At 39.8% G+C, this 26,734-nt stretch overlaps 1 protein-coding gene and 1 long non-coding RNA gene across 2 annotated transcripts in view; one reads left to right on the forward strand and one right to left on the reverse strand.

Moving 5' to 3' along the window:
* Positions 1-23,703, reverse strand: LOC125673302 (uncharacterized). Its single transcript, XM_056158558.1, has 7 exons — positions 23,168-23,703; positions 18,932-18,987; positions 6,119-7,270; positions 5,071-5,311; positions 2,704-3,011; positions 1,423-2,160; positions 1-1,221 (listed from the first exon to the last, which is right to left on the reverse strand). Exons 2-7 carry the CDS (start codon positions 18,951-18,953, stop codon positions 437-439), a joined length of 3,246 nt encoding a protein of 1,081 aa, XP_056014533.1. The 5' UTR covers positions 18,954-18,987; positions 23,168-23,703; the 3' UTR covers positions 1-436.
* The window catches only part of LOC130052725 (uncharacterized), a 13,831-nt gene continuing 5,208 nt past the window's right edge, over positions 18,112-26,734 (forward strand). Inside the window, exon 1 of the long non-coding RNA XR_008801108.1 lies at positions 18,112-18,396. This is a non-coding gene — a long non-coding RNA (uncharacterized LOC130052725). The remainder of the gene's footprint in view (positions 18,397-26,734) is intronic.

The following is a 26,734-nucleotide window of genomic DNA, read 5'->3' on the forward strand; positions in this document are numbered from 1 at the left end:
TTAAGCAATCTCATTTTTATTGAAATGATTACATACAAAATCACGTTTTCCACTTGTTGATAAAAGTTGTAAAATTATCCAAATAATACTTTTTATTAAATATTAATACAATAAATCCCCTTTTTAGCAAAGCACATAGTTATATTGACATTGATGACTGCTACTGGTCTGCAATTTTTACTTATTAGTATCTAAAAGGAACATTCTACAGTCTGTGGATTCCACTGGTAAGGTGATATGATTCTAGAGGCGTTATCCACTGAAGATTGTGTAAGAAGCAAATATTTACAAGAGGATAAGGAATGTCTAAGTTATGATAATCAAATATAACGTGAAAATGATCAAAGTATATGTACACAATTTGAATTTCCCCCCATTTGGTTCATTGATATGACGTACATATATCAAGAAGAACGATACTTTACACAAAATATCTTCAGCCGTGAATCAAAGCTTTCTGATTACCAAACGCCCAAGCATGCATTTGCCTCCTGGATCCATATAGCGAAGCGGATATTCGGCGAAGATTTTCGGTGACATCCGTCTTATTTCCTTTTACCATATTCCGAATTGAAAAAGCCATAAAGCCAACATCGACCAGTGCTGATAACGGTCCTATCACAGCGCCTAGAATGGTGATTCCTCGAGCAGAAATCTGTAGCACCGCCAATGGAATCATGGTAATCCCTTTGGCCATTCTTAAAATTCCTGGTAAGCTTTGTAATGTAGCAAAATCCAGGGCCTCTATGTCTTGGTTAGTTTTCATGTTACTCGCAATATCGTCGAGCTTCTCGATTTCATTTGCAAGCAGTTGCAGATTGCGTTCAACATCTTCAAATCGTTCTTGATAGCCATCTTGATACCTTTTCAAAATTTCAACTGTTTTCGTGTTCATGACTGTTTCGGTAATCTTAGCACCAGCTGCTACCGATCCACCAGTAGCTGCCAGGGCACCTCCCCCAATAGCCAAAGCCAGGGATGCCCCTGCTGTCAATGGCGCAATTCCAATGCCTACAGCTGTCAGAACAGTGCCCAATATTCCAGCACCAGAGCCAGTTATTGTTGCAATGTTTACGTTTCTACGACGGAGTTCCATTTCCTCAATTACCTTGTCGCAAGTCTGTTGAAGAAGAAGATTGCATTCTTGCCATTGGTTAATGGTATCCACGACGATTTCGATCTTGGCTTCTATGTTTCGCATCTGTCTTATGTATTTCCAATCTGTAAATATAAAATACCATTTCTGTTATTAAAAAAACATTTAAAAAATTGCTATATGTAATTATAGAATGCATGTATTTTCAGAAGTTGGATTTATTTATGAATATTGTAAGTAAAAATCGGTCTTCTGATTATTCGTTCAATATTTCAATACCATCAAACTATCTCTAATGAGGGATATCATCGGAAACAGATACAAACCATGGGGAGAGGAAACGGAAGCGGGATCTTTCATTGTTCCTGGGACAATTGGACCGTCCAGACTACAGTTGCATGCATTATATCTTGATACAATTCTGTAGAATCGTTTTGTCTGGCTCTCTAGTAATGTAATGATCTCTTTCTTTCTCATAAGATTTCCATCTCTATCTGTCTTTTTTCGCAAGGGAAAATATTCCGTCCAGTAGGTTTCAGTTGAAATCTTTGACTCTGCAAATCGGAGAACCACCATTTCAATTTGGAAAAAAGTGCAGATCACCCAGAGCAATAGGTCTCCTATCGTCAAATCGTCCTCCATTCGCAAAATGTAGAACTCGGCTAACTTTTGTCCCTCCTTTCCTATATCTTTAATTTTTCCGAATTTTTTCTCGAATCTAAACTTTGCAATACCCTCCATGAAAGGCATGTAAAGATCGAGATTTTGTAAAATTTCAGCTGTAAACTCTTTCAGTAAGAAGTCAATGTGTTGCTCAGTTCCGAATATTTCCTTGCTCATACATCGAAGAAGTGAGTGATCGAAAAATTCTACATAGTCTACTATCCTGTCTCTCATATCTTCTCTCTGTTGTATCATGTGAAGTCCTGAGTAAGGAGGACATGGAGGGAAGTATCTGATTTCTGTACAATACAGGCTTTCATCTGGCGTTTCGCTGAAATATGTATCAAAGACCCTGTGTCTACTGCCCGGTTCAATATGCTGTATCATGTCTGATTTTGTATCTGTACAAATATACAACGTGAATGAATTCCCTTTGATATTTTGTGGACATTTAATTCATTAATTTCATTATATACATATACTAATATATATGTATGTACGATCATATAATACATTTGTTCAATGAAAGCATGTGCTAGTCTAAAGTTCTGGAGATTCACATGCCTTTTGAGATCTCAGTCTACAACTATTTTGTTATATATACTCTTGACTCTCTTATTGTGCTATAACGCAGATGAAAACAAGAACTTCAACTCTATTGCAATGTAAATAGAAGTTGCGTCTAGACGTCATCAACTCACTTCGAATATTCCCAATAGTACCTGGTATGGACGGAAACTAATTAGATGTGCATCACCTATGACTAAATATGAAATTTTATCGAAGAAGTAAGCACTTTTCACAGCAAATACACACACATACGCACGCGAGCGCGTGCGCACGCCTGCCCGCCCACCCACCCACCCACTCACACACATTTATATATATATAGTTTTGACTTTTCTATACTTCCGTATTGCTTTTAAAATGATTCTGTACTATACCTTTTTGTAAGAGTAATAGCGAAACTGGCGGTGGTAGTTGGCAATTGCACCCACATTTCGGAATGATTCGATCAAAAGCTCCTTTGCATTGGTCGTGAAAAATGGTAATATAAAATCTACAAGATCTTCTCTGCTGAGATTGGAGAATGGCGTTTGGTTCAAATCGTGTCCAATGAAGTCCTGGACGTGAATCGCCTTGCACGATTGCCATATTGAATGTATAAATTGGTAATTGAATCCAATTGCAGACTTCCTGCAGTTTATCACTCAAACTGTTGTTTTCTCTGTCCAAGATTTCAAGTAACTCACTGAAAGCGATGAAAAATAGAATATTGTCTCTATTGATTTGAACATCATAATGGATTGATTGATTGATTGAATATTGTTTAACGTCCCTCTCAAGAATATTTCACTCATGGAGACGTCACCACTGTCGGTGAAGGGCTGGAAAATTTCGGCCTATGCTCGGCGCTTATGGCCTTTGAGCAGGGAGGGATCTTTATCGTGCCACATCTGCTGTGACACGGGACATCGGTTGTTGCGGTCTCATCCGAAGGACTGCCCATTTAGTCGCCTTCTACGACAAACAAGGGGGTACTGAGGACCTATTCTAACCCGGATCACAATGGAAGCGGTGATTGAGCTTCCATATGAAAGGTGAATATAACGAACATTGATCAATCTCATAGCATAAATAAATGCTTTGTTTGTTAAGAGATGATCCAGTTTTGGAAAAAAGAAAAAGTGATACGTAGTAATTAAAGACAGACTAATCTCGCAAGTAAAGACGCCCGTTGAAAATTTTGCCGTGGGGATCCGGGTTTAAATAGGTCATCAGTACCCCTTGCTTGTCATACATGTAAGAGAGTAGTAAATGGGATGGTCCTTCGGATGAGACCTCAAAAATCAAGGTCCCGTGGCACAGCAGGTGTAGCATGATAAAGATCATTTTCTGCTCAAAGGCCGTACCCGCCGAGCATTGGCCTAGATTTTGGAACCCTTCATGGTGTCTCCATATGAGTGAAAGGTTCTCGAGTGGGACGTTAAACAATATACAAATATCAGTCGCTTTCGATCAAGAAAGCTGCACATGTTAATACTGGTGATGTTGATATCGCTGAAAAAGAGGACCTGAGAAATCACTTATTTTTTAAAGGTCCTAAATAAAAAGGTACTAAATTTACAGAACCAGTCTTTTAATTTGCGAGAGAACTTCATCTCTGTCATGAATTCAGTCGAAGATTATGCCAGACAATGGGCTAAATACGAAAAAGAACTTGATATCTTGTCAGAATGGATAACAAGTATTAGATACATTGAAAGAAAAGTGCGTGCTATCTATCATTTTGTGTTTTTTTAAATAAGTGATAAAAGAATTAAATATGTTGCAAGAGGAATATGTTTGGTTCCAGCTGACAAAGCATGTAACAGCATTGTCTTTGTTTGTAAGGCTCATAATTACAAATGCTTACTCGTCCTAGGCACCTTATTCCACCTCTGGTATAGGCAGGGATCCGTGTTTGTTCAACTCTGAACTTTGTATTCATTGGAATTTAAGAATACTCCCTTCGTTATTTTCACCTTGTCACATACTAACACAATATAGCTTCAATTTCCAACGAAAGTTTTGGAAGGTCAGAGCATGGAACAAGAATCTGTCAGTAGGTGCTAAAGGAAAGCATCCACAAATGCACAAAAATACGATTAGCGAGACTTCAATCAGTCTTTAAAAAAAAAAAATTCGCCAAGACCAAGTTGTGAAATACGATTCTACATCGAATTAATCAACTATGAAAATTACTCGCACCGTTCAATGTTCAAAACTTCGATTGACTTACGTGTTGATTTGCCTAAAAAGCAATCTGAAATTTAGATTTGAATTTGACCTTTCAAAATGACAAGGTAAGACATCTTCAGTTACATAGAACTAAACCGTATTCTGTGCCACCGCGCCGTCACTGTGTTCGGCGAGTGGATGATGTCATATCTAAAAAAAAATGACACCAGTCGTCTCAATTGCATAGGTAGCAGATAAACATAAAAAACTGAACTGGTAAGGATCAAATCTACTACACCAGATTTGAACACATGACCACCATTCGTTTGATCCCAGTGAAGATTTTGAGATGGTTATTTATTTCTTAAATGAAAGTTAAACTTACGACGGCAAATATACGACCATGTCCAATAAGAATAAGACGGGACTTTCAAATTCTCAAGTAAACTACGGTTTACCTTAGTAATTGATTTTACAAGAGTCGAACCAAAGGCTGTTATAACAACTTACCATGACAAACGTAGTATTGTTTTAACTCACCATGACAACACTTGAATCAAACCAAATGAAACTATGGAAAAATAGTATACCCTGATAAATCTTCGTCATGTTCATATAATTCCTTCGCCAGGGCACTATTTAATGTTCCATTTCCAACGATAATCTTATCTAGTCGACGTTCTTCTGCAGAAAGTCTTGTCAAAACGGTCTCAGTGGTAATGTCTGGTAGAAAGCATTCTTCTCTAACAGCCCAAGTCTTTCTGCTGTTAGGAATGTGGTCAAGATGGCCGTGGAAACCATGTCTCCGTGACGGACAACACGTTGCTCGTACTGTAGATGAATAATACAAATATCATTAAACAGTAATTCATGCTTAATTGTATTCTGACTTACCTTATACCTGATTATTGTAAGATGAATTAACAATTTTGCAGGTCCAATGAATTCATAGAGAAATAAATTCTTAGAAAATAATCATCATGCCATAGATTTCGGAAATTTGTAAAAGATTGATCTACGTTAGTTTCACCCAAATTCTTATAAATTAGATAAACACAAAAGATTGACATAGATATGATAAATTCATCGCATCACACAAACTCCATGTTTGAAGTTTTTGGTTTTCGTTAAGATACATCTACAATCACAAACTCAATCTTTTTAAAAAAAGAATGCAATATGCTTAAAATAATTCCGACGATGTACTCAGCAAGGTAAATGACAAAATATGAAAATATGTTTAGGTTGTTTGTATTATGGGGTATATGCAAACAATATAAAATTACTCCCTATCCGTTGTTCTCATAATACAACTACCCTTATATCTTTATTTTATAACGAAATATCACCGAGAAATTATGATAGACAATATTATTGAATGTAAACACATAAAAAATTATGATAGTTAAATTTAGAGCATAACTTATCAGCTTATCTCTATATGCCATATACATCTGTCTATTGTAAATTTCGCCTGTATTTTGTAAATACCAAACGTATTTCAAAAATAGCATTATCAATTTTTTTATCCAGTCTGCAAATAATGGCTACAGTTAAAACATTATTTTCTTTGGAGCACACTATCAGATGTGTTATATAATAGAATTTGGTAGTGGAAGTAGTACAAAATATACATACACACATTTGTTTGAATATTGTCTGCGATCATTCCAATATGTCCCCTGATAACTGGCCTAGTCTGCTTGCAGGAGCATTGGTTTTCATGTGAGACAAAAGGTAAGTAGTGTAAGGATTCCTTTCCCTGTACTTGTAAAAGAATTGGTGAATCGAGACATTTAGTGTAGATGCTGGAGACAGGCATGTACAGGTCCCAGTCATTTCCGCCATTCTTTCCGATGAAAATGTCGACGTTGAAAACAGATGACAGAGCAAACAGTTCTCCCCTGCCAGGACTCTTCGAACCCGATCGAACATCTTCTATGTGCTTTGCCAAAAGCTTCTCTTTTTCGCCAAGTTCAATTTCTTCCAACTCATTAGGAGACTCATCTGCATACTTACAAAACAATTCTACATTTTCTTCATTCACCTCAAAATCACACACTGCATTTCTAACTCGAATGTAATGTTCCTCGTGTCCGTATAATTCTAAACTAAATCGTTCGAACAAGTCAGTGACATTTTCATAACAACTGTATGTAGGTGTTGTGAAGAGGTTTTCAAAATTGTTGGAAAATTTGAGACCGAAACAATCTACATGCTCTCTATTGACTAGAACACCTGGACAGGAGTTCAAGTCCTTCTCATGATCGAGAAAATCAATCACAGCAAAATCAGGATATCCGTCGTTTTTTTCTATCATGACGATGCATACGGGTTCTTTTGTACAGCAATGTCGTAGGATTGGGGTAAATATGAAACCCCTGAAATCACTAATCACTTTCACAGAGGAAGCGCTCATTCGATATAAACAGATGTTTCTCTGTAACACTTCTGAAGTAGCAAACATTTCTCTTGGTGAAGGAGACCTTTTCTCATCCCGAGATAGATCGAAATCCCTCTCTAAACATTTCTCTGGTGACACTTTCCCGTCACATTCAATGCATTGAGGAAGAAAGAGGTGAAAATACAAGGCATTGGATACTTCAAACTCGAATATCTCGTTCTTCATTTTCCTTATTTCCCACAAAGAAGGTTTTTCAGGCGTATTTTTTATTGCATGAACGATGTAGTAAAATGCGTTGTGGTCTCTCGGTTGTCGTATGAGACCAAAGCCTTCTCTCTTAAGAATCTTTGTTATTCCTTCCATAGTCAAATAGCAAATGTACAGATCTGAAATGGAAGAAAGGTATTTTTTATTTACCTGAACATAATGGGTATATTACATGCATATTAGAACAGTATGCAAAAGTAACCGGCCATAAGCAGCAGCATAGCTTGGGGAAGATAAATATGGAAGCAGAAAGGGCAGGGGGTTTGGGCCGCCCTAAGGTCCCCAATGGGTCCAGGGCAAAGCCCTGGTGAGGGTCCAAAGGGCTTCACTTCCGCAAGCTGGTGCATTTTAAACAATTAAGAAAGGTATTTTCAAAGTCTCCAATACATATTTTCTTTAATTTTAAACACAGGCACATAGGGTAAGGACATCGTAACTTCCTTCAATTAAAAAGAAAACAACGATTATCCATTAGTTTTACTGCAATTTTTTTTTATTTTGAGACGTTTTGTACTCTTTTGATAACAACTAAATTAAATGTGTTTTTGAATTCCATGAAAGCTTAATTAAAACTACTAATATTCAATGTATCTAAAATGAAAGAAGGTACAATAGAATTTTAGTAGTTTTAAATAAAGCTTTGACAGTGTTCGGAAACACATTAGTTGTTATAACTAGAGTAAATAACGTCTCAAAAATATTGTAGTTAATCTAATTGGTTATTAATGTTTTTTTAAATGAAGGGGTCGGGATACGATGTCCGGCTTTACCCCATGTGCCTTTGATTTTAAATAGATTGATAAACATAATACAACACTAACTTTTATGCCATATCTATTTCTTGATATATTTTGTAGTAATTAAAGTATAGTCAAATTAAGTAATTATTTCATTTTTTACCACAACAATGTGGAAGCACATGCTTCCGTGCTTCATAGGAACCTACGCCACTGATAGGTCAAATGCAGATAAATTTTCCTCATCCTTTACTTATATTTGCAAATTGACGATGGGAAACACATTCGTCCAGTATAATTTTCGCGAATGAGCCACTATAGATACCTTATGCATAAAATTAATGACTAGCTTGCGACATCAAACATTCTAGAAAATAACCTCGTAGAAGATATCAATGTAATGAATATCCATTACAATCAAAATCATGAATAGAAACCATTTTATTTTACAAAGATGCAATACATGTATATTTAGTTGAATACATCAAACATTTTCCTTCAATGTAAAAAACATTCTAGTCCGTTACCTAACGCATTCTGAACTCGGAAGTTGGAAAGGAAACATACTTACAGACCAAGTTTCTCATAGAAAGTATCTGCAGATGACGAAAAACTGAGAGATTACGTAATTAGGAATGTACATTTCATAGTTGCATTAATTCAACGTTCGAGTTATCTTATCGGGCTCACGGCGGGTGTGACCGGTCGACGGGGGTGCTGCCTCCATCTCTGGTGCGTCCAGGGGTCCGTGTTCCTCCCGCCCTTCATTTATTCTTTTATTAGTAAAACTTTTAAACTCTTTTGTTTTTCCTGAGGAAGGGACGGGTCGTCCTTAGGATTTATCGAATTATCATCAAGGAAAGGTGAAAATAACGAACAGTGATCAATCTCATAATTTCAACAAAGAATACAAAATAGAATAGAGAGTAGGACAAACACGGACCATTAGACATACCAGAGATGGGATTATGTGTCTAGGAGGAGTAAACATTGCCTGTTGGTCGGTAAACGGAGTAATCCGTAGTCAAAGTCAGTGTGTCAGAACGGCATCAACTGGTATGAAACATATCAGACAGAATTTTACCCAATCACAGGTTGTTTTCGTAAATTAGATCGTTAGAATGACCATAGAATTTGCGAAATGCTGACTTTAAACGAGACTGTTGAAACCCCTATGACATCAACTTATTTATCAGTAGTTTGTCTCGATTTAAAAATGACAATACCGAGATTTGCTCTTGCTTATCGAATCAGTTGTGAGACATCAAAGACATAAGGAGCTGATAATGGAATATTGCTACATAAATATGGGAAGTTGATGGTGGAGAAGCTGATGTCATCCCATTTGTCATTAAGTGGAGTGGTTAGTTTGCCGTCAAAATTTATGTTCAATGAAATATCTAAGTAGAAAGCAGATATGGAAGACACTGTGATGTTGATTGAAGGCCACAGCAAGAGTTTTTTCTCATGTAGAAGCTTTTGAATAAATTTCGTCTCGTAAGAATATAAAAACAACGCAGCTAATACAGGAGCACAATTTAGTATCAACTTCAGAGTACATTTGCGTAGAGTTTGAAAACGTATTTTTTATGGATGACTAATAACAAGATATCAATATTTCTTTTTTCCACTTTTATTGCAGAAACAAATTTCTATGATGTCAAAATGTCTAGTCTTTAATTCATCGTGAAGAATGGTCATGTAAAATGTTGAAAGTCATACGTTTTGATGTTGTTTATTTGAGAAAAGTTCAGCGATTTAAAATTTTCTATTTTTAGAATCCACATTTTATTTACAGTACTTCTGGCATATGTGATGGTACAATACGTTTGAATCGATCTCACTTACCAGGTCATTTGAAAGTTTGGAAGTAAAGATATCCATCCTGTCTTACATTTTCTTAAACAGAACTTGCTAGCAATTGGAATTTCTACAATTACAACATACGAAAATCATAGCTTTGATACGACCATTTCTACCAGAGTTGGCGAAAAAGTGGTCAATATGAGTATTGACCGGGCCGGTGGTCAATACTGGTTAAAACTGGTCAATACTGGTCGATTGAAGATTATTTGGTCATTATAGTCTTAAATGTTTAAGTGTCAATTATGGTAAATACTGTAATTCATAACATGCACTATCAGTTTATAATATACTTATAAGTCATAATACTAAATAAATAATGTACAAATGACTCTGTTGAATTGGGGAAGATGTAAAAGTTTCTGTTCAAATTCCTTAGTTTAACAAGAACTACCTATAAGTATTGTTTCATCAATCTTCATTTTAACTGTTTGAATAAACATTTGAGGAGGTGGGTTTGTTATGTTTTCATAGCAATAACAGGCACACTGGTCGTCTCTGGTCCCAGCCTATGCTTATCAACACCTGTCAACTCTGCTTCCTGTGCTCAGGTAATGTCCAACTACCTTTTATTCTTAATCTGTCCAGTACATGTATTAAGAGGCCTGTCTCCAATCTTCAGGTTATACTATAGAACTGTGACCGTCTGGTAGGTACTGAAGATATTTCGGTCAGTTTCAGCGAACCAAATATATTAAACTTATGAAATTACATTTGATTATCTAATGAAAAATATTAATCAACAATTGATCCATATAATGAAAAGACTTAATTTATCTTTGCAAGAAATGTACAAAAATAGGAAAATGGACAGTTTAAATCACAATTGACCATTATTGACCAGTATTGACCACTTGGGGAATATTGACCGGGACAGTTAAAACCGGTTAAAACCACTGGTTAAAACCAGGGCAGTTTTAACCGCCCAACCCTGCCATTTACATTTAAAATGAATAAGACCCGAACTCTAAATCATGCCTCTAGTTCATAAATTACCTTTTAATATACATATAAATATCATTACAGTTTGATTAACAATCGTAAAAGCTCCAACATTTCGTTCAAAATCTGATCCCAAAATCCACTCAGTGACTCCGATCCATAGATTATACAGTGCTCCACACTTGCAATTCCCGTCTATCACCTTCCTATGTGGTGCATAGTTCGGGGTAAACCCCAGAGTCCAAAGAACAGACTTTGGGTGATATCTCGCCAACAATATGGCGCAGTTATTCGATGTTTATGACGTGGTACTACGGAAATCAAGCCCCCCAGTCCACAACTCGCAGTATGTACATTTACGCGGTTTTTGGTGAAAATCTTGCATAACATGTAGTGCATCTTACGGTTTTGAAAGGACGTACACTACACGAAAGCACGCACAATGGCTGATGAAAATACACATTATTCTGGCCAGATCTAATATTGTACGTCGTATTTCCGCTCCCTCGAGAAACATGTAATATCCTTTGGAAGAATGTTCCTCTGAATGGGGAGGGAGTAGGGGAAAATATCATGTTTCCAAAAAATATATGAACCGCCGTATCATTACACATTATGCATTAAGAAAACGTATTCTACAAAATGAGCATCGGGATCGGTCCTCTAGTCTCTAAAGGTAACGGTGCAGGGGTCACTCCGACAAGAAGTATGCACGAAAAAGACTTTTTTAGCTTTCAGGGTGTAATGTTTTCACCTTATTTTCTTCCTTTTCTTTTGGCACCTTCTGATGCCTACTAAAACTACATGTATGTACTTGTCTAATGACATTAACCTATACCGGCCCAATTTTGAAGGGTACGGAAATCCGGAAAAATGTTTTCATGAAACTCCTATGCTTGTCAAGTATTTGATGATCTATAAAATTAGAAAGAGTAAACTAGACAGAATTCCATTTATGATCCAGTCCAATTATTTTATGTTATCCTCCCCTGGGGGTCACAATCTCTATTTTTGGCCATTAAGCATTTTTACATTTATGTAGCAATATTCCATTATCACCTGCATATGGTGTTTATATATCTCAACTGATTTGATATGCAAGAGCTTGTCAGTTTTTAAATCGAGGTAAGCTACTGACAAACAAGTTGATGGTACAGGGATTTCAACAGTCTCGATTGAAGTCAGCATTTCGCAAATTCTATGGTCGTTATAACGATCTAGTTCGTCAATACAACCTCGCATTGGGTCAAATGCTGTCTGACGTGTTTCATACCGATTGTTAAGCCGTTCTTGGCACACTGATTTTGACTGCGGATAACTCCGTTTACCTGATCAGGATATGGGACTCACGGCGGGTGTGACCGGTCAACAGGGGATGCTTACTCCTCCTAGGCACATGATCCCACCTCTGGTGTGTCCAGGGGTCCGTGTTTGCCCAACTATCTATTTTGTATTGCTTGTAGGAGTTATGAGATTGATCACTGTTCGTTATCTTCACCTTGCAGATGGAGAGAAATAAAAAACTGACTGAACAAGCCGGTTTTTCATAAAACACACTCTCAAGATACCGTCTTTGAATCTTCCCTATTTTTCGTTCGACGTAAATCTTTCGTGCGACTCATTCACAAGAAATTATCGTGGCATGTTTGATGTTTCTTTGGATACGAGAATAGATGTCTGATCTGATTAAATATTTCAATATTTACAAATGTTAATTTGTACTTACAGTCCCAGGGTTACATCGCCGTTTTCCTGATAACAGGCGATAAGGAACTTGTCACTACCAAGGAAATAGAACAAACAACACGCTGCGAGTAGCGTAACAAATAGTCCCATATGATATGAGTACTACCCAGTGATACGAGTTACATGTACCATTTGCTTAACTTTACTTGTCTATGTGTTTCTAAAAAAAAATGCATTTTTTGTATTTAATTCCTTTGTGATACAGACAAGCATATTAGCTCCATTGCAAACAAATACGTAACACAGTTAATACGCCATGACAGTTGCTCCGCCTTGATCAATCCATATAAGGACATACATATAAAAACTAATTTTTTTCAGGATCTATGTAAAAAATATCTCGAGATGTTATGTTTAAGATAAATCAGGTCTCTGATTTGACTACATGTAGCATTACTATAGCATCATGTCTAGAAAGAACCCTGTAAAACTGGTCGTTTGGTTGAAATCCGTAAAAGTGCTAATCTTGTACATTTGAATACCTCGATAATGTTTTGCGAGATCCATTTTCTACGATTCTAAGAGTCAAATGTTGTCTTTATTCTACTTAATCTAATTAATTTGAAATACATCTTCTTATCGTGGCATGTATACATTTATAAATTAAAATCAGATGTTAGATCCGCTCGTATACTCGCAAACATGCAAGTATTCGAGCGGATATAACATCTACTTTTAATTAAATTGTACTCTATTGCGTATTTGGGAGATCACAAGGTCATAGAAGGATTTGATAACGAGACTTCATAATCTAATGTAGTGTTTTTTAAAAGTACATCTACAAAATATCTTGCGCACTTTCAGGGTGAGAAAATACTCGGCTGATAATAGTGAATACGGAGTACAATTTGATTGTTTAGTGAGATCGATGTTTTTGACTCCATCCCGTGGTAATATCTCAAAATATTTTCAGCTGAGAAATTTCAACCGATAATTGCAATCGTTTTTGCTTTTTATAGATTGTAAGTATTATAGTGGGTTTGGCACTGAAATCCTCTGGACTGTTCTTCGTGGACGAGGACCAAGCACATCTTAAGAAGATGTTGGATGCAGGTGTGATCCAACCCTCGGTGTCAGAGTGGGCCTCTGCCCCTGTGCTGATCAGGAAAAAGGACGGACAAGTTCGGTGGTGCCTAGACTACCGTAAACTCAACGACGTGACCCGGAAGGACGTATTCCCATTGCCCCTCATTGACGAGTGTGTGGACACTATAACTGGCAATGTGTGGTTCTCGAAGCTCGATGCCAACTCAGCTTTTCACCAAATCAATATCAGCCCTAAGGACAGGAAGAAGACCGCCTTTGTCACGAAGTACGGGCTCTTCGAGTTTGTTCGTATGGGATTCGGATTGTGCAATGCGCCGGCGGCTTTTTCCCGTGCCATGAGCCTGGTGTTAAGGAGACTCACATGGAGTATAGTCCTGGCCTTCCTGGAAGACGCCTTAGTCCTCGGTAAGGACTTTCAAGGTCATTTGGACAACTTGAGAGCGGTATTCCGGAGATTCCGGGAGTTCGACCTGAAATGCAAGCCCAAGAAATGTGAGCTGTTCCAGACTAAGGTTGAATTCTTGGGGCGCCAAGTAAGCGGGAAGGGTATTGAGATGGGGGACACCTACATCGCCGCAGTGAGGGAGTGGGCTCCCCCAACCAATGTTAAGGAGGTAGAAAGGTTCCTGGGGTTTGCGAACTACCATAGGACCTTTATAGTTGGGTATGCCCAGTTAGCGAGCCCGCTTTATCAGGTGACAGGGAAAAAACCCTTTGAATGGGGCCACGAGCAGCGGTCAGCATTCGACGATTTGAAGAAAGCACTCACTAGTCCGCCCACACTGGTCATGCCTATAGCAGAAGGGATGTTTGTATTGGATACGGACGCGTCCGGGTAGGCCATAGGGGCTGAGCTCAGCCAGCTTCAGGATGGGGTTGAGAAACCTATAGCTTATGGGAGCCTTGGCCTGAATAGAGACCAGAGGAAGTACTGCACTACACGGCGGGAGCTACTGGCGTTTGTGAGGTTCACTCGCATGTACCGCCATTACCTCCTGGGAAGGGGATTCAGGGTCCGGACAGACAGCCATAGTCTCATATGGCTGCTGAACTTCAAGTCCCCTCAGGATCAGCTGTTCCTAGCAAGCCCGGCTTTGAAAAATTACTGGATTGATAGAGAATTTTTCATGAAGGATGAGGACCAAGTCCTTTGGAAGTTGGTGGGGGAGGGAGAGTCGAGGAGTCGGCTATTGGTTGTCCCCCGGGAATTGAGGGAGGAAGTTCTCAGGCTGTGTCACGACGTCCCTGCCTCAGGCCATCAGGGAATCAGCAGGACTAAAGCCCGCTTTAGGGAGCGCTTTTTCTGGTATGGCATGATGAGGGAAGTAGAGGGCTTTGTGAGCACTTGTGGGCCTTGTAGCAGGAACAAGCATCCCCAGCGACACACGCGAGCAGAGATGATAAAGTATCATGCCGGCGCTCCCATGGAGAGAGTGCACTTGGACTTTCTGGGCCCACTGCCCAGGACTGACAGTGGCAACGAATACGTGCTTGTTATGGTGGATCAATTTACTAAGTGGGTCGAGTGTGTACCACTTCCCTCCCAGACAGCTGAAGTGACCGCCTCAGCAGCAGTGAACCAGTTCTTTGCCAGGTTTGGCTGCCCGTTCCCGGTATTTACTGACCAAGGGCGCAACTTCGAGAGCAAGCTCTTTGCAGCTGTCTGTGAGCTCCTGAAAATCCATAAGGCACGGACAACCCCTTACCGACCCTCGGCCAATGGCCAAGTAGAGCGGTACAACCGGACGTTGATGGATGCTGTCAGGTGCTACATAGACAAGGCTCAGAATAGCTGGGACGTACATTTGGCACAGATATCAGGTGCCCTGAGATCGTCTGTGAACCGTAGCACAGGGTTTACTGCTAACAAGTTGATGTTAGGTCGGGAGACCAACACCCCGGCAGACCTGATGTATGCTCCCCCCATACGAGGCGAGGACCTAGACTTAGAGGACTATGTGGTGAACCTGGAGAAGTCCATCCAGGCAGCCCACGAGGTCACCCGAGCCCGACTTCGGACTACCGAGGAGCGCATGAAGCGTGACTACGACCTTAGGGTCAGGTTTCGGGCCTATCAGGAGGAGGATACAGTCTATGTCCTGGACACAGCCACCGTGAAGGGGAAATGCCGTAAGCTCAGCCCCTCATGGAAGGGTCCAGGGCTGGTGGTCCAGAAGCTCAGTGCCCACCTCTACCGAGTAAGGACCAAGACGACGGTTATGCTGGTCAACCATGACCGCATGAAAAAGTGCGAGGACCGTGACTTACCTCGCTGGCTTGCCAATGCTCGGGAGAGGTACTTAGTTGAGAAGGGCTCATGTCAGGCCACAGACGAAGGGGTTCATGCCAGAACCCCCACCGGGACAGTGTCAGAGCCGGAAGGCATCCCGAAGACACAGGACCCTGCAAGTCTCCAGGATCCAGAGGTTGCACAGACTCCCCCGGAGGAACCAACCTCTACTCCGAAGCGTAGACGGGGAAGACCGCGTAAACATCGCGTGCTGTCACCGGCTCCCTCGAGTACCCCCTCGGGGAAAACGCGCTATTGCCTCTGCCGCCAGGCGGACGATGGCAACCTTATGATCCAGTGCGATAGGTGTGAGGAGTGGTTTCATGGGAAATGTGTGGGAGTGACTTTGGAAGATGAAGAGAGGTTAGATAGTTATGTGTGCTCCCCTTGCTCCTGTAAGGGTACGGGTGGCTCAACCCTTCTTCTTTCTCTTTGCAGGAGACAAAGCGACGCTGAGTCGGAGGGGTTCCCCCCAGGAGCTGGAGGCGGGAGCGGGCACGCTCCCAGAGGGACGACTCCTCGTCCCAGAGCGGGAGGAGGCGGAGGGCCACTCCGCCACCCCGCAGGCCCAGCCCGGTAAAGATAAGGGAGGACTTTGCAGACCCTAGGGATGCAGGGGTTCCCAACCCCCCCTAGCCCCCACCGCAGTCGGGACTCGGAGTGCCTCCTGCTATGTGGGGTGGCTACCCGGAAGCTCCGGCAGCATGTGACCATCACTCACTTGCCGCCGGTCTTCCGGCGTGGCGTCCCCCTCCCGGGAGGTCTCGTCCATCCGGGAGAGGGTTTTGAAGTGGTTGGCCAGGACCCTCCTCGGCCCAGGTGCCACTCTGTCAGAGTTGGAAGCCTCCTTACGGGCCGAGGAGGTGTTCCCGGACCCCCACGGTGGCCTCACGCCAGATCTGGTGGAGGCCATGGATAGTCTGTGCCGTAGTGTGGGGGAGGCCCCTCCCCCAGTCTACGAGTTGCGCGGGGATGTCCACCCCGCGCTCCTCCTCCATTGGAGGGCACAGGCTGTCCTGTTGACTAAGGTCGACCCCTGCTCGAGGGCGGCCTACAAGAGGTTGGCCGCCAGCGAAAGGATCGGTCGCAGGCGCTTGAGGGACTTCTCTATGAAGCCCAACTCACGCGGGGTCCCTCACGCGCCAGAACGAGGCCCTCCTCGGGGGCTCCGGCTCCGGGGACAGCTGCTCCCTCGGTGCCGCCGGTAGCTCCTGAGGAGGCCCCGTTCGTCCACCAGGAGCCTAGAGATGCCTCCCCCTCTTTGGATGACGGGCCTCCCCCTTGAACCGATTCAACCCGAGGGGTGGGAGTTCGACTCCGAGGAGGAGGAGCCGGTCGAGTGGTACCCTCTTGGACCAGAGATGGTCGAGGGGGGTGCCACCGATCAGCATTGGGGTGAGGGGTATTCGTCCCCCATGCTCGAGTTCGGGCAGAGCCCCTTGGACGGGGATATAGGGGGCCCTCCAGCCGGTGGGGAGGAGTTCCCTAGGCCACCCCCTGGGTTTGTTACCTCCCAATACATGACGGCGGAGATGCCTTGGGGGTGGCATGGTGCCCGCAGGGTGACCCTGGCGGTGATGCAGGAGTGGTAAGTCACTCCTGGATGGTTCCCCTGGTATTGGGGGGAGGTCGCTGTTTTAGTGTGAGAGCCAGGGGTGACCCTGGTCCACATGGGGAGTGGATTTTATGGGGGGTTTCCCTTTACCACCGGGCAGGGGTGCATGGCCCAGGGCAGGCTGTCCTGGTTTGCACTGGGGACTAATTCGGGGGGTTTCCCCGTCAGAAGTTTAGGGGGTGTGGGTCACAGGGTATCCCTGTTCCACACCGGGTAGGGACCTTAGAGGTCTCAGTTAAATTCTTCCGAGAGTATGTCCGGGTCCTCTCTTTGCCGTAGTTTTCCGACGTCCTCGGATAAGTCTCTCCGAGGGGGCGTGGCGCGCCCACCTTGATTACTGGTTAGACCCATTTCTCCGTCCTTCAGAGAAAACGGGGGTGGGGGTGGGGAGTGTAGTATCTGGGGAGTCGTCCCCAGTACGACCTGTTTGGCAGACAGCTTCCGGAGCCCGGATGACAGTTCCCGCCAAGAGGCATCTTGAAGCTAGAGCTAGGAGAAGCAAGACGCACGTATACGACGAGTATACCAGAAGTTACTCAGAGATACAAGGCTATCATTCAGCGTTATATATAGGTAAGTCTGTGGGTAACTCACGGGTTTACTGGGTCACTGCAACTACCCCATAGATACTATAATATTTATCCAATGTAAACAAAAACACGAAACGAGCCTTGTTTACATAACAAAGAATTTCGAGCTCTGTATCTCCCATTTACATCGACAACTGACATTCAAATTTTTGCTGACCATTAGAAATACCTAAGTTAGGCATTCTAAACATTAAAAATGAAAAACTAAAATTCGAATTTTTTAAAGCTCAAATTCTGTCCGTGCCCTTTTAACAAAGGACAGATACCAACCTATTGGGCAGTATTCTGTCCAGAATGTCAGAGAATGGATACAAAGAACAATGGTGTGACGTCACAACAATGATTTAAAAATATGCCCATGGTGGCTGGTTACTGTCTACACAGATACTCGTCAAATAGACAAGCCACTCATCAGGTAAGATTAATCGCGTCGATCAATAACGCAACAAAAAACAGCATTTGTTATGCTAGGCACTGTGTATTTCATGGACTGGAGTTGGGAGATTTCTAATACACTTTACAATTACTCAACAATCTAATACACATAGCGATAGTAGATGAACGGATCAAAGGATCTAATTTTATTTAAATTGAATTACTCAAGTACATGTATCCTAACAAATATGATGGATATCAGGTGCAAACATGTAATATCTTCTGAAATATATTCAATTTGGTGATCATTAAAATCTTGGTGTAAATTGTAAGGCATTGTTAAACATATTAGTATCACGAAAGTCCTATACAATGATTAAATATCATATATATATATATATTGTGAAAATGAAAATGGGATCTTTTTTGGAATATTAGATATTCCTATTTTCGTCTAACTTATAAACATAAACATAGCGACAAGAATTTTCGTGACATGATAACAGATTTGTGAAGTGTCATCTTTACAACATTTATACAATTCGGATAACCTTAACATTGCTGCGTATTCATACCTTCATCTGCCCCAGTAAACATTTTCTTAAACAGAACTTGCTAGCAATTGGAGTTTCTACAATTACAACATACGAAAATCATAGCTTTGCTACGACCATTTACATCTAAAATGAATAAGACCCGAACTCTATATCACGCCTCTAGTTCATAAATTACCTTTTAGTATACATAATCATAAATATCATTACACTTTGATTTACAATTATAAAAAACATCTCGTTCAAAATCTTATTCCAAAATCCACTCAATGACTTCAGTCCATAGATTAGACAGTGCACTACACTTGTACAGCATTCCCGTCTATCACCATCCTATGTGGTGCTTAGTTTGGGGTAAACTCCTCTGATGCCCCAGAGTCCAAAGAACATACTTTGGGTGAGATCCCGCCAACAATATGGCAGAGTACTTCGATGTTTATGACGATTCATTTGGCAAGCCCCCAGTTCACTACTCGCCGTATGTACTTTTACGAGTGGCCTGTCTGCAGTGTCTGGTGAAAATCTTGCAAAACATGTAGTGCATCTTACGGTTTTGAAAGGACGTACACTACACGAAAGCACGCACAATGGCTGATGAAAATACACAACATTCTGGCCAGATCTAATATTGTACGTCGTATTTCCGCTTCCCTCGAGAGACACGTAATATCTTTTTGAAGAATGTTCCTCCGAACGGGGAGGGAGTAGGGAAAAATATCATATTTTAAAAAAATATATGAACCGCCGTATCATTACACATTATGCGTTAAGAAAACGTATTCTACAAAATGAGCATCGGGATCGGTCCTCTAGTTTCTAAAGGTAACGGTGCAGGGGTCACTCCGACAAGAAGTATGCGAAAAAGAATTTTTTTTTTTTTAGCTTTCAGGGTGTAATTTGTTCACCTTATTTCCTTTGTTTTCTTTTGGCACCGTCTGTTGCCTACTAAAACTACGAGCTTGTGTAATGACATTAACCTATACCGGCCCAATTTTGAAGGGTACGGAAATCCGGAAAAATGTTTTTATGAAACTCGTATGCTTGCCACGTATTTGATGATCTATAGAACTCCGTTCATGATCCAGTCCAAATAATTTATGCTATCCTCCCCTGGGGGTCAGAATATCTATTTTTGGCCATTAAGCATTTTTACGCTACGGCAGTGGGAAGGATACGGAGAGAAATAGAAACTGACTAAACAAGCCGGTTTTTCATAAAACACACTCTCAACAGACCGTCTTTGAATCTTCCCCATTTTTCTTTCGACGTAAACCTTTTGTACGATTCATGCACAGGAAATTATTTGAAATACATCTTCTTATCGTGACATGTTTGATGTTTTTTTTTGGATACGAGAATAAATATCTGATCTGATTGAATATTTCAATATTTGCAAATTTTAATTCGTACTTACAGTCCTAAGGTCTCACCGCCGTTTTGCTGATAACAGGCGATAAGGAACTGATCGCTATCAAGGAAATAAAACAAACAACAAGCTGCGCGTAGAGTAAAAAATAGTACCATATGATATGAGTACTACCCAGTGATGCGAGTTACATGTGTCATATGCTTAACTTTACATGTCTATGTGTTTCTAAAAAATATATGCATTATTTGTATTTAATTCCTTTGTGATACAGACAAGCATAACAGCTTCATTGCAAACAAATACATAGCACAGATAATACGCCATGACAGTTGCTCCGCCTTGATCAATCCATATAAGGACATACATATAAAAACTCTTATTTTTTTCAGGCTCAATGTATGAAAATATCTCGAGATGTTTTGTTTAAGATAAATCAGGTATCTATGATTTGACTACATGTAGCATCACTATAGCACCATGTCTAAAAAGAACCCTGTAAAACTGGTCTTTCGGTTAAAATCCGTAAAAGTGGTAATCTTGTACAGCAATGAGTTTTGCGAGATACATTTTCAACGATTCTAAGAGTCAAATATTGTCTTTATTATACTTAATCTAATTAATTTGAAATACATCTTATTGTGGCATGTGTAAATTTATAAATTAAAATTAGATGTTAGATCCGTTCGTATACTTGCATTCACGCAAGTATGCGAGCGGATCTAACATCTAATTCTAATTAGATTGTACTCTACTGCGTATTTGGGAAATCATAAGGTCATAGAAGGATTTGATAACGAGACTTCATAATCTAATGTAGTGTTTTTTAAAAGTACATCTACAAAATATCTTGCGCACTTTCAGAGTGAGAAAATACTCGGCTGATAATAGTGAATACGGAGGACAATTTGATTGTTTAGTGAGATTAATGTTTTTGACTCCATCCCGTGGTGATATCTCAATATGTTTTCAGCTGAGAAATTTCAACCGATAATTGCAATCGTTTTTGCTTTTTATAGATTGTTCGTATTATAGTGTGTTTGGCACTGGAAGCCTCTGGACTTTTTGAGTTCTATATATAATAGGATAAGAAATTAGTTTAGAAATAATACTTATTCATATTTCTGATTTTATCAAAACATTTACATAATTCAATTATATCTGCAAGTTTGTATGTATCAAATGGAATAATGATGTTATTTATCAAATAAAAAATGCTAAGTATTCTTTACTACGTTTAATGTTTTAGATTTATATTCTAAATAAAACTGTGTTTATGACTTAAAGTTAAATGACATTTTATTGCGAACACAAGGTATTGAGTTTTTATTTTCGTCAGCAATGGATTAGCTTTTCTTTTTCTTTTCATACTTTGAAATTAATCATTTTTCGTACAAGAAATAGAATGCCATGAATATTGATTGATTGGATATTGTTTAACGTCCCTCTCAAGAATCTTTCACTCATATGGAGACATCACCATTGCCGGTGAAGGGCTGCAAAAGTTAGGCCTATGCTTGCCGTGTACGGCCTTCGATCAGGAAGGGATCTTTATTGTGTCACACCTGCTGCGACACAGGGCTTCGGTTTGTGAAGCAAAAACCGAGGTCCTGTGTCACAGCAGGTGTGGCACGATAAAGATTCCTCCCTGCTCAATGGCCACAAGGGCTAAATTTTGCAGCCCTTCGCCGGCAGTGGTGACGTCTCCATATGAGTGAAATATTCTCTAGAGGGACATTAAACAATATTTAATCAATCGTGGGTGACCCGCGACCCCAACCCCCAGCGAGAGGGGGCCACCCCGTACTGTACCTACCCCCACAGCGCTTCGCGCCTCGGTGGAACCTTCAGTATCATCACACGTGCCTACACAGTCCTAGCTACGCCCCTGTATATATATATATATATATATATATATATATATATATATATATGGTTTTTCTTAATGAAAAGGATGAAGTTTTAATAAATCATATTCTTATTTTTAATGTTTTACCGGTTTATCAAAACCAGTATATTACGAATAGTATTTGTATCTATCGACTATGCATGCAATCGTAATTTAGTCAGATTTTCCTTTGGGGTCCCTCAACAAGTAAGTTATTGTCAAAGAGTTGGATTTATAAATAGGACTACCAGACGCACAGAATTTCCATACAAAGTCTACTAAACCCAAATATATCCAATTTTTTCATGACTTTTTACTACTTTGTAATTTCTACATCGACCTACACAATGAATTAAAATAATGTATAACCTTATATATGGGAAAGGGGGGGTGTATACAACAATCGTCTGTTTGACAAAATGAGTGCGTTCAAAATCGCCGTTTCCGTTTTTCTCGTGCTCCGTTCTTGGAGTCGCGAACGACGAGAACATGTGCGCACGAACGTGTTCTTTGTTCTTCCACCATACTACCTACAGAGGTTGTGTGGGTTCTTGCACCTCGAACCCGTTCGCAGGTTGCGGGCGTTCGGGATCGACAGGAATTTGTACTCGTCCGAGGAACGGCGATCTCGAACGCACTCTGCGTCGCGTCGATCTCGTTGACAACTGTAAACATTGCAAATAACGAGGCGGATCTTGCACTTTTAAAAAGTGGGTTCAACTTTCGCATTGATAATTATGAATCGTTTTTACCTCAAACTCATCCATGATTAGTTTGATGAATCTTCTTGGAGTTCTGCTAAAAGTCTATTTTGGTCCGCTGCATAATTATGTAGTAGCATTCTCTACCCAGAGTTCCGTGCGCTACAACCTTGCGTAACGCGCCCTCTGGTGAGATAATAGAGGGTGAACCCGGCCGTGAGAGCGGAGCTCTCCTTATAGGTAACCCGTATATACATGTTTAAAAGGAAAATATAGGAAAATAATGAAAAATTAAACCATACCTATGGAACTTGAAAAGTTTGGTACCAATGGCGTCGATTCGAATATTAGCGCGTGGACATGTATTCCTCCATTTTGAATCTCGTCTACCCTAGTTCACGTCGTTCTGCGGTGTTGCACATAAAATCCGTAAAAGCATGTAAATCTTATTTTCTTAATCATATATAATCACTCCACGATTAACGCTATGTTTTTTGTTGTGGTTCAAACGCTATGTTTGTAAATTCACGCTTCCAGGGCCCGCCCACCGATGACAACGAACGTTACACATTTTCAGACTCCGTCAACTTGTGTAAACAACATGGTGGACGACTTAGATCTTATACAGGATACCTTTTCAATCGCCTCGTTTTCTCGTGAATTTTCACAGAAAAGTCCGTCAAAGGGTCTGATATATTTCAGAGAAGGTTATGTTCACATAATTTCAGTGAGTAAAAACGAGAAGAAACAGTAATTATAATATAACTTATTTGTTAACGCTAGATGCTTTCGCTGCATTTGAAGTAAAGAAACACCACATCGTCTAACCATCGAATAGCAGGATCGGCTGTCATCGATCCTTATTGTTCGTGCACAGCTGCACGAGCTGGGTTTTCCGAGTTTTGAATAATTGTTTTGTTAGGCCAACGACAAAAATTGTTGAGTTTCCGCTAACGTTCCAGAAAAAAATAGGGTAGGTAGGTAGGAAATAAATTTTATTTTTTTTTAATTTTATTTTTTCACAGTTCAATAATCTATTGAATTTTATATTTTCAATATAAAATTTTGCTTAAATTGCATTGCAAGTAAACTTTCAATCTTAGCATTTCACCTGTTATTGTCTGAGGATTATTTCCAAATGTTTTAGAAGAAACAATATTTTTCAATGAAACATATATCATAAAACACAAATTAAAGTTAACTCCTTTATGCCCCTATGCTATACAAGTACCAGATATATTGTTTCTACATTTAGATTTGGTTGTCAAAGCAATACTACTATTGGATATGTTTGACAGGAAAATAATGTGATGATTTTGATAAAAATATTAAATCATCACCAAAATATCAACATCATTAACATATTTTAAGTTTATTAATTCATTTCTGAATGTACTTTCACAATCTAAATGGAAAAAGGGTAGGGAGACAGTCTGGGCAGATCCCACTTATTCTAATGGGATCCAACTCTCTTCCACTAAAACTTTTTACCGGACATAAATTTTTATTTTTAAAAAAAGTCTGCACATCTTTTTTCCCCTCGGCTCTCAACAGCCACCAACAACTCGGATGTGATCACTGCTTTATTTGTGCCCTTTTTCATAGTGTATTCAGTTAGAACTGCAGCAGAAACCATGGATGTGCATACAAATTTGATAGACTGGACATTCAAGTGCACTATATAATGTCTGTCACTCTGCATCATGACCTCCATATAAACAATGCCCGCTAAAGCAATAGCACAAGACAGTGGCTATAAATAGCCACCGTCTTAAAAACAGCATAGGAGTTGGCAATTTTAAGAAAAGAAAGTCTTCTATGGAAACATGACGCTTGGCAAAGTTTCTCGGCCGTCTGTTAACTTCAATTGTCAAAGCACCGTTGCGTGAGGCAAGCATGGAGGTACAGTACTAGGTCAACCATCATGCCATGCTGTTAGTTACAAACATTATCAATGTTGTTTAAACGCTTGACACAATACCATGCAATTTTGTATATCGTTAAAGCGTTTGAATGACTTCATCTCAATGTCTAACTAAAAAGAAAACCAAGAACCGAGAATATATTTTTTCCGGAAAAATGACGATTTTTTTTCTTCAAATTAGCTGAAAAAATTTCTAGGGTCGGGGCTTTAATATAGGGTCGGTCGGATTAGCGGAAACAAAACATATTTTATCAGTGGCCTAACCACTATTGACCGGTTTTAACCAGTATTGACCACTGCCAACCCTGCACCATCAGTTAACAAAGGAGTTTGTAAAATCCACTATTCTCTGTAACAGCGACATATGACATTGATCCAGTAAATAATTCACTTACAAATCTGATAATAATAATAGCCTTTATTTATCCAGGATAACACAAATTAGCATACAGCTATTTTCCATTGTGTCCCCTAAAGGATCACAATCCACAAGTCCCCTTTATGTTGTAACTGATTTGTAGTCAGAATGTATAATTTGTAACTGCAGTTTTAAAGAAAATGGTTTCATTTCCTTTCTGTACAATCAATGATAGCGATGGTTGTTGGGAAATGAGCTTTTATTCAGTTGTCATGTTGTTAATATCATTCCTATAGGACTATATTGAAACACAACATAACACAACATAAGGTCAATTCAGGCACAGAATATATCACTGATACACTGTGTTGAAATACAAAATCTTGATGCCAAGTCCTTGATTTCAAAATTCAGTCTCAGCCACATCAGTGTTAATAACAACTGAGATTGTTTTGTCATATTTGTTATGTCCCTCCTTTTTTACACACTGGAGAATTTGCTCAGATGTATATATTAAAAAAAACTCTTAACAAAGTAAAAAATGTGGCATGTCTCAAATTGATATAATATAAAAACAACCCTGGTTTTTTTCTCTCGTGCTGTAGAGTACTGTTAATGTCAAAAGGCGTTCCAAAATATATTTAAAAATCACTTATATTTTGGAACTGTATATTTTCTTGTTTTTTTTTTTGGAAGTATATATATATATATATATATATATATATATATATATATATATATCAGGGGCGTATCTTCGTTAGGCTCAATTAGGCACGTGCCTACACATTTTTTCCCTTTATTTTCAAAACACATTTTTGTCCATGAATGTTTGCAAAATAAACATATATATTTCTAGTATCTAAAATCGGATATAAAATTATCATTCTGTCGGGCCTTTTCTTTTTATAATGTATTCTACATAATGTTTATATATTTTTTTCTGAACTTTGGTGATCACAATGACTCGCTCTCGAACTTAACAATTTAAATTTTTCAAAAGTTGTACAATATTTACTGTCGATTGCAATCATTTTGATGCTCAGAGTAGTGCAAACGAGTCCTAATATTTCAAAAAAATTCTCGGGGTATCCCTTGGGGATTCGGGTTAGAATAGGTCCCCAATACCCCTTGTTTGTCGGTAGAGGCGACTAAATGGGGCGGTCTTTCGCCGGCAGTGGTGAAGTCTCCATATGAGTGAAATATTCTCTAGAGGGACATTAAACAATATTTAATCAATCGGGGGTGACCCGCGACCACCACCCCCCAGCGAGAGGGGGCCACCCCTACTGTACCTACCCCCACAGCGCTTCGCGCCTCGGTGAAACCTTCAGTATCATCACACATGCCTACACAGTCCTAGCTACGCCCCTGTATATATATATATATATATATATATATATATATGGTTTTTCTTAATGAAAAGGATGAAGTTCTAATAAATCATATTTTTATTTTTAATGTTTTACCGGTTTATCAAAACCAGTATATTACGAATAGTATTTGTATCTATTGACTATGCATGAAGTCGTAATTTAGTCAGATTTTCAGGATACCTTTTCAATCGCCTCGTTTTCTCGTGAATTTTCA

The sequence above is a fragment of the Ostrea edulis genome, chromosome 3 (assembly GCF_947568905.1).
Source record: "Ostrea edulis chromosome 3, xbOstEdul1.1, whole genome shotgun sequence".
Lineage (NCBI taxonomy): Eukaryota > Metazoa > Mollusca > Bivalvia > Ostreida > Ostreidae > Ostrea > Ostrea edulis.